The sequence below is a fragment of the Mesitornis unicolor genome, unplaced genomic scaffold (assembly GCF_000695765.1).
Source record: "Mesitornis unicolor isolate BGI_N332 unplaced genomic scaffold, ASM69576v1 scaffold3104, whole genome shotgun sequence".
NCBI lineage: Eukaryota > Metazoa > Chordata > Aves > Mesitornithiformes > Mesitornithidae > Mesitornis > Mesitornis unicolor.
The window spans coordinates 34,807-44,152 of record NW_010180753.1 but is presented as its reverse complement, the minus strand read 5'-3'; the positions used below and the strand labels follow the sequence as shown (position 1 = coordinate 44,152).

Here is a 9,346-nt window from a genome sequence, read left to right as displayed (position 1 = left end):
CAGCAGGATTTCAGCAAACCATTCGGTTTCACTGCTATTTTGCTCTCATAGCAAACTCCACGGACACTGCAGGCAGCCAAAGCTGTGTGCTTTTAGGTATCCTGCCCAAAGGGGCAGTGCTAACATCATTTAGCTGGGCATAAATCAAGAGCCACACCAACACATCAGACTCACAGAAGATACAAGGCATTAAGTCCCTGGGTTGTTTCTTAAAAGTTTTTGGCTGAGAGTACCTTTTGAGAGTGCAGTGTTAGCACTGGAGCCAGGCTGCGTGAGAAACGAGCCTGGCACAGGGCTTGAGAAGTGGCCTTGACCAGGTCAGGGTCATTTGGGTGTTTGAAACAACCACTGCCCAGTCTGTGGCTCATTCATGAGCTGTGTGCCTGGCCTTGGCCATCCATCATGTGGGTGTGCGACTCATCACGGCGTGTTTCTGCTCCTTGAAGGGATGAGTGAACCTCCAGACAGCCAGGATGAATAGAGACCACTCGGACTTGGCTGCAAGTCGAGCCTTATAAATCTGTAATTCAGGGTGGTTGTCTGAAGGGCTGTCACCCACTGACAGTCTTACATGTGCTACCCACAACTGGGCCCTGGTAACACCTCGCTGCTTCAGAGGTGACTTTTTCAACAGCCAGTGGAGAAATCACACCATTCTAGACCAACTATGGGCAGTCTGTCTGTCTCACACCAAAAACCACCTTTGAGGCTAAGGTCTCAGGATTTGCAGAGCTAGAGCAAGGTGAACCTGGTAGGACAGGGACGGTGCTGGTTCAAACAGCTCTGCCACGGGGCCACACCAGCAAAGCTGGGGCTTGAGGTCCCCAGGTTTGGCCCTTTGGACTGGGTCTTTCCCAGAGTGCCAAGCCAAAGAGGAATCGGCCTGGGCAAGGGTTTATGTCCCACATGGTGCTGCAGACTGAGTGCCACCACCAAGGAGACTGGAGAGGAACAGAAGTAGCACCTAATCACCCCAAACCCTGCAGCAGGGAAGCAGGTTGCTTTGCAGACTGCAGCCCCATGCAATGCTGGAGGGGTCCAAGTTTTCAGTGCCCTCAGATTCCCTTGCCTGTGCAGAAGGGGATGGGGAGAGCTTCGTCCTGTTGACTTACCAGCCTGGATTTTTTTCTTGGTACCTGCAGGTCAGTAGACATCAGCCCAACCAGACTGCACAGCTTAGCTCAGCACTTTAGACACCGGAGCTCCAGTTTGGAGTCGCAAGGCAAGCTCCTCGGCTCGGAAAATGAGACAGGGAGCCCTGATTTCTACACCCCAAGGACTCGTAGCAGTAACGGCTCTGACCCCATGGACGACTGCTCTTCCTGCACCAGCCATTCCAGCTCTGAGCACTACTACCCCGCTCAGATGAACCCCAACTACTCCACCCTGGCAGAGGATTCCCCGTCGAAAGCCAGAGAGCGGCAGAGGCAAAGGCACAAATCGGCCGGCAACCTGGTCTCTTCCAATTCAGGGAGCATGCCCAACCTGGCTGCGAGGAACGGGACAGGGCACCACCGCGTCTACCTGCACAGCCAGAGCCAACCCTCCTCCCAGTACAGGATCAAAGAGTATCCCCTGTACATCGAGGGCAGCTCCACGCCCGTGGTGGTGCGGAGCCTGGAGAACGACCAGGAGGGACACTACAGCGTGAAAGCACAATTCAAAACCTCCAACTCCTACACAGCAGGGGGGATGTTTAAGGAGAACTGGCACGGGGATGAAGTGGACTCTGTCAGACTCACCCCCTCCCGCTCCCAAATCATAAGGACTCCATCTCTGGGCAGGGAGGGCCATGAGAAGGGCTCGGGTAGGACTGCGGTGTCGGACGAGCTGCGGCTCTGGTACCAGCGGTCCACGGCCTCCCACAAGGAGCACAGCCGCCTCTCGCACACGAGCTCCACCTCCTCGGACAGCAGCTCCCAGTACAGCACATCTTCGCAAAGCACCTTTGTGGCGCACAGCCGGGTCACGAGAATGCCTCAGATGTGTAAAGCAACATCAGGTGAGAGATGGGCCTGGGCAGAGGGGTGGGAGGGACGGGGCTTCGTGCAGCCCAGATTTGTGCCAGGTCTTACACCCTGGCTGGAGAGCAATGGCATGCCGTAGCGTTATCTGGCCTTCACAGGCTGCTCACCAAGCGTAGGCGTAACGCTGGGGAGCAAGACTTGTCTGAGACACTCATCGGGTGGGAATTTTTGTCAGTGGAAATCATCACTTTGCAATGATGGGCTCAAAAGACAGGGAGGGACCGAAGCCCTGTTGTTGCCAGGTCTTTCCTCAGAGTGCTGCTGGGTTTTTGGTGACCGTGGAGAAACCATGGCAGGGGTCACTCTTAGTATCACAGCAAGGGGTGCCATGAAGCAAGCAGGGGCTCAGCACAGACTAGGAGAATGTGCATCCTCAGTGAAACACCAAAAGCATGAGAAAGGTTAAGTGGGAAGCCCCTCCACCGCCTGCAAAAATGTTTGAGCGATGACATCTTTGTGCACTGCTGAGACTGGGTTTTCCCATGCAGCTCAGTAACTGCTGATAATGTCCTGAAATTCAGAGCGTTTAAGTCTGTGCAGTGTTGTGCCTCTCTTTCATGCACAGAGCTTTGTGCTCCTCTGTGCTGTTAATATTAAATAGTAGGAAAACAGTCAAATTCATTAAGCTGAGGAGGTCACTATGTGCTATGAAACAGTCCAAGGTTAAATATTTACTGGCCATCAGTCACAGCTGGACAGGCCAGTTTGGGTGGATCAAGGACTCGCTGAAAACCTCAATCCAGCCCCATGTGGACGGGATTGCTGGTTAATCAGAGTCTACACCGTGCCCATCCCCACCTTTCCACATCCCTCAGCCTTGGCATGGGAGGGAGCACCATTGCTATAGCATTGCTCACCACAGGCCCTCACGGCCTCCCAGAGCAGTGCATTGCCCACCCTTGCTGGCTGCTCCTTTCTGACATCCCAGCATGGTGACTGGTCCATGGTGACCACCACACTGGTACCAGTGAGGCTCTGTACTCACTGCTGCCTCCAGCATGCAGCCAGAGAGGTGGTTTGTCACCAAACCCAAGAAAAGGCTGATTTTTGTGTGATGTCAGCATGTGTAGGAGGCCCAGCTGTGGACCAAGACACAATTGAGTAGCTGCTGGAACTGGCCTGTGTCTCCATATGAAAATCCGTCTTTCCCCCCTTTAATTAATGGGCATTTCTGTCCCACCCAGCAACAGAAAATGCTTGAACACTGGAAAGCTTTGCCTTGTGTAGCTTTGGAAATTGTACTGGCTCAGTTAGGTAAAATAGAAAGGAAAATGGTGGGGTTGGGAGGAGAGCACACAAAACTGCTGTCAGTCAGTCCATTTCCCCACCCAGCTGGGTCTTTAAATTGAAATGTGGTGTCTGGGCAGCACAATGTATGTGTGCTCAGTAATCACAGCTTGTCGTGACCAGCATAGATGGGGTTTGCATTCAGAGTCAGCTCCCAATTACAGCTCTGGGAGGACACCAACCTTGGAGGCTGTCGGCTGCAAGGACCAGATTGAAATTTGGTTTTCTCTTCAAGTGTCATTTGGCAGCAGATAAAGAATTAACAGCACAGAAGGGGATGCCAGGTAGATACATCCATCATTTTAGCTGATTAGCCCTAGCCGGGAGGTCTGCTGGACTTCACACCGTCCTTCAGAGAGGATCATACTTCTAGGCATGTATTAAATCTGGAGGGTCAACTCTGTATGGACTTGGGGAAGAGGAAGGACCAATCAGGTGGTTTCTTAGCTAGACCCTCACCAGGGAAACCCCCTCAAGAACCACTGCCAATGGTACATTTTCAGTTCAGCTTGCTTCTGTCTTCACTGAAGTAAGATAAGCCTTCCTCTGGCCACATAGCAGTAGGGGCAGCAAAGCCCAGCTTCACTTTACTGCAGATGCACAGTGAAAGGTGGTGGTAGTTTTTGAAATCCACAAAGCTGTCTTCCTCTTTGCACCCGAAGCTGTGTACTTGCCCAGCCTCTCGCCACTGCCAGCCCTGGCTCCTAGGGACACCTTAGCATCGCCCACCGTCCCAGGAAGCAAGAGGCTGAGCCTGAAAGAGCAGGCTCCTCCAGTTCAGGTCCAGTTTAGGTCCAGTTCATCTCCATGCTGAGAGAGATGCTGTGGTGTTTCCCAGGCAGGGCTCGGGAGAGTCCGGGTTGTGTTCAGCTGGAGGCCAGGCTGAAACAAAGTGTTCTGTAGAGCTGAGGACAGATCCATCTCATGACGTGCAGCAGCATCAGCAGCAGCCTGGCTGCTCTGTGCCACGTCTGGAGCAGGACGTGGTCTGACTCCCAGCTGTTAATTCACAGCCAGACGTGTTTCTGCTGGTCTCTGAACCACCCTGACCCCTGTGCCCTCGCCTCACCAGTTGTTCTTCTCCACCCTGTGGTTGTTTTTCAGCTGCCTTACCTCACAGCCAGAGGAGTTCGACGCCGTCGAGTGAACTTGCAGCCACGCCGCCAGGCAGCCCCCACCACATCCTCGCATGGCAAACTGGGTGAGTGTCCATGGGATCGGGTCAGAGAACTCGCCTTGCTCCGTGCCGGTGAGGAAAACCTCCGCACACACGACCAAAGCTATGGGAAACTTTTTCCAGGTGCTCCGCAGCCCGCACAGAGCATTTCGAGCCTCATAGCAGTGGAGCTGTGGTTTAGGCTGACCAAGACATGGCTGTGCCATCCGGACCCAGCAGCGCTGCTCCAAGCAGTGCCAGATCCTCAGGGAAAGGAGCCTTGCAGGTCCTTCTGCTTGGACAGCCTCCTTCCTCTGATTTTTCATATGTCAAATTAGCTCATCTGTTTTTATAAACCACCACACTGGCTGTCCAGACCAAGGAGATATTTGTTGTAAAGCAAGGGTAGGTGCCTACCATGTTTATGTGCGCAGCAACCACATTTTTCTGCTAGGTTTTCCCTAGCAGTGTTAATGACCATTAAGTGCATCTTTTCTCAGCTACCACTGAGTGAGTCATTACATGCAGGTAGCCATTACTCATGTAAATACAGCAGTTGGGTTCTTTGGCACCTCTTGAGTGCAGCAGGGAGCTCCAGGAGTAAATGAAAAACCTTTTGCAAGCTCCCATGGGTATTCTCCAGCAATCTTCTGTCATTCTGTCCTGCCACATGAAATAAAGATCATTTCCAGATCCCGTCTAACTCAGCATGTCCCGGATTTTTGCATCTGAATTGAGTTTGGTGAGCTCAACTAGAAAGTTTCAGACTGTGGTCCTCAAAGTACCAAAGGCCCTAGAGGAGGAAAACAGATACGATCCCCTGAGCTGTGAACTGGGACCAGTAACTTTGCAAACATTTCACTGTGCAGCCACTGGAAAATTTCATGCTCTTTAATTTCTTCTGGTCACCAATGACCAAGTTTGACCTCTGGTTTTACGCCAGTACCGTCTGTGACTGAAGTTCAAAATGGAGATGAGGCGAACCATAACCACAACCCCCTTAGGCCTACCTTGGATTTTAAATTCACACATTTGACATCCAGCCTCGCGTGGTCTTTGCTTGTGCCTCCAGCTTTAGAACAGAGAATTTTTCTGGTCCCATTTCACAAAAAGTAGAGATCACAAGGTAGGCAAAATGGCAGCTATCTTAACTGTACACTGACATTTCCACTATCAAGGCTTTGAGTCTAGACTCAAATCTTAGTCTCTATCCCAATCGAATTCCTCTAAATATCTCCATGATAATCAGAAGTCAAACTGGTGAGCAGCCAGCTGAGGAATTTGTTTGGAAAATCATAAGGTTTCTTATTTTTCTGTTCATGAAAACTTCTGTACCCTGTCTCTCATAACCAAAACTTGTCAAGCCAAAGTCCTGGCTGGTTAAAGTCAAGCTATCTAGGTTTGTAGGGTAGGCCCTGCACCAACAACCAGTGCAAAAAGAACTGGAGACAAATCAGCACTGATTTCATGCCCGAGCGTACCACCCAAGGCAGATGTACAGACACAGTAGGAGCAGATAATGTTTGCCATTGGATGCACAACACAAACCCCCACTGCAGGGGCAGGCTGTGCCCTCCCAGCACGACCCCGGGGATTGATGGGTTTCCCCAGCGTGTTTTTGTGTCACTAACTTTTTCTAAAGATGATTCATCAACTTGTTTCCCCACTGGATTAATAAGTTCGTAACAATGTCTGTGTCACTTCTTTTCTTTAACATTTCCTCTCTCCTCTTTCCTCCTTTTTTGCTCTCCTCTGTTCAGAGAAGCAGCAGACAACTCACCCACTATGGATGAGTCTCAGTCTCCAACCCACCAAAGTACTGATGAATAGAGGTATAGTAAGGGAACGTTTTGTTCTTTCATCCTTCTGCCTTACAGCCCATGAACACTGCGAATAACCAGCATCCCGCTGTCCCGCAGGAGCAGCCCTTTCCATTGTGTGCCTCTTGGTTTGGCACCGAGGCTTCCTTCAGCTCTTGAGAGCACAACTCGAAGCCCTCTCTGTGCCTTTTCAGCAAGTGTGTGGCTGAGGCGCTGGTCCCTGTGAAAGGACTTGGGGCCAGCCCGCTCTGCAATCGTGCAGAGGTTGAATGGGCACAGAGAGCGGGCGGCAGTGACAAACCTGTGGCTGGGACATTGCCCAGCAGCGTGGACAAAGTGCTGCAGGGAGGGTCTGGGAGCAGCGTGGTGGGGAGGTGAGGTCGGGTAAATGGGGGCCTCAGGGGACCTGGACTGAGCTCCCAGCCATGGCACCCATTTCTCCTCCTTCCCCACTGCAGCACAGAGCTGTGGAGCAGAGGCTGTTACAGCAGCAGTGAGGTTTCATGGAGCGAGGAGCAATCCTGGCCCTGTTCCTGTGGGAAGACGGAGGGGGAAGGGTGGCAGGAACAAAAAAACCCTCAGAGTATTTCTATTTTAATTAAACTGCGGGTGTCTGACACTCTCATTTGAATCTACAACCATTCACAGCTGGCATCTGCCAAGTATTTCAAGCCCAGCTTTCTAGAGATAACCCTTAAACCTCCGTACTCCAGCACAGGGCTGGGAAACAAAGGGCTCTTTAACATGCAGACAGTGATGCCCTTCCTCAGGTTCCTCCCAGACCCTGGTCCCAGGTGGAAAACAGGACAGAGGAAGCAGGAACTGCCAGACTACATCAGATGTGAGCTTAGTCCTGCGAGGAGGGAGGGAGCCGAGCAAGAACCCCACAATAAAGAGATAGAAAATGCATCTCCTGCTTTTGGCCTTGAAACAATCTCTAGTTTGGAAGTTGGGTAAAATCAAAGTGTGACGGAGAGACATCAATTCTGAATATTACTCTGCAGATACAGCAGTCACTTTTCAAAATACTGACAAGATTTTGACCTCAGTATTTTCGTCTGGCAGGGAGCTCTGCAGACTAAGCCAGGACTTGACCCTGGCCAGAGCTTTTAAATTAAATTGCAAAGAAAATTCCCATAAACTGTCTCTTCTGCTCTGTGCAAGCAAACAAAAAGCCATGCAGCAAAAGCAGCAGCAAAGAGAGGTGCCCTGAGATGAGGGTTAGGCTACCTACAACAAAACTCAGTCCTTTCCATGTTGGACCTGGCACCCTCACTGGTCCCTTTCTGGCTCATCCCTGGAAACCCACGTAACTCTGGGGTTGCCAGGCGATGCACGGGCCTCTGCCCAGAGAGGTGCTACAGGACCTACAGAAGTGCCAACACACCACCACCCCCCTCCTTCCATGTCCCCTCCAGGTACTGCAGCTGTGGCCAGCAGGGCTGCTCTGCACACCTGCTCCCTGGAAAGCATCCTACTTAAAAAAAAATCTCTTTAACCCAGCTTACTGCCCGACAGGAGAGCAGAGCAGAGCCCTTCAGGCACAGCAGAGCCCTGCTGCTGTACCCCAGGGGGAGAGAGGCCACATACAGAGACAGCAGAGGCAGACGTGGTACCATGGGTGTGGGATGGACACAGCCAGGGGAGTTGGCCATGAGCTCTCTCCATCCAGCTCTGCTCTCCTGTAGCACATCCCACCAGCAGTTCTGGCTGTTGCTGTTCTGGCGTCTCCCAAAATTCGGGACACCCTGCCTGCGGAGAGGCTGCCAGAGCTCGGCTTTCTCCTGCTCCTCACACCAGGCAGGTTGCTGAGGGTAATGGGAATGCCAGGCAGGAGCAAGCTGGGTCGAGGCAGGGCCCTGCATGCTGAGGCCACCCCAAATGTCTGCTCTGGGTGTATGTGCAGAGTGCGAATGTAATATATTGCGCTCCTCCTCACCCATACCATGTTATATGCCCATGGCTGAACTTCCCAGGAGCTCTCGCTGTCCTAATGAAGTTTCCTTTCTCCTGCAGGAGCTACAACGATAGCTGTTTCCTGGATGCTCCCCTCTATCCAGAATTAGCAGATGTCCAGTGGTATGGGCAGGAAAAAGCCAAGCCTGGGACTCTAGTGTGAACCCCTGACCTCAAGTGAATCACATCAATGCCATTCTGAGATCACCTCACTGCCTCTCATTTGCCTTACCCAGATGCACTGTCACCCAGCACCAGCCTCAACTCTAAGCACTTTTCTCACGATGCAATTCAAGACGATGCCATTACAGAACACCGGCCCTAGACATCCACCGCGACGGAGCACAGCGCATCCCATTGCCAGACTGGCGCGCCCCTCCCACGGGCGCAGCTGAGCAGCCATCAGAGTAGGCAGTCGGCAATTTAAAATTGATTCTCCTCTGAAACAATGGAAGCCTTTCAAGGTTTATGTCAAATCTTGCTGTTCTGTGGCACGTAACAGCAGTAAGATTTCCATGCCCTGCAATCTGAAGCCAACAGAGCGTTAGTTTAGAAGAGGTGGGGGAGTGTGGCTTAATACAGGACAGAGGCTGAGAAATGGGTATCGCAGTCCTGAGAGTGCATCTGTTACAAAACAGTAAAATCCATCGCTGCAAAGACGCGTCGGTCTCGCAATCAGATCTGCATGGCCAAACATCACCACGCCAACGGCAGCAGCATGAGTTTGCTCAGCAAGTTCTTGCGACCAGAACATCTCTCCCACGTCACCCGATGGCAGACCTGACCACCTCTCGTAAAACCACATTTCCTCCTTTGCTTTGAGCCCACCTACATGCAAGTAAAAGAACCACATGTGCTGAAGACACTGGAGGTCTGGGCTGGTACCACAGCATCAAGCTACTCTTAAACTGGACAAACAAGGTTTACAAAGGCATTACCTAAAGCAGAGGCAAGTGCTGCTGCTCACAGCATCTCTGCGGCTGGCACAGGGTGCACACCAATACAGAGACAGGTTGGGTTGTGCTAGTTTGTTTGTTTTAATACTCTGATGAAGATAAAAATTGCCAAAAAAAACACCTTTCCACAAACAGATACAGCCA

At 51.7% G+C, this 9,346-nt stretch overlaps 1 protein-coding gene across 1 annotated transcript in view; it reads left to right on the top strand.

Annotated features, from left to right (window-relative positions):
- The window catches only part of FRMD4A (FERM domain containing 4A), a 32,754-nt gene extending 24,345 nt beyond the window's left edge, over positions 1–8,409 (top strand). Inside the window, exons 9-11 of the mRNA XM_010183182.1 lie at positions 1,143–2,002; positions 4,419–4,515; positions 8,307–8,409. Coding sequence (XP_010181484.1) covers positions 1,143–2,002; positions 4,419–4,515; positions 8,307–8,409 — 1,060 coding nt within the window. The remainder of the gene's footprint in view (positions 1–1,142; positions 2,003–4,418; positions 4,516–8,306) is intronic.
- Positions 8,410–9,346: the final 937 nt, after the last annotated feature.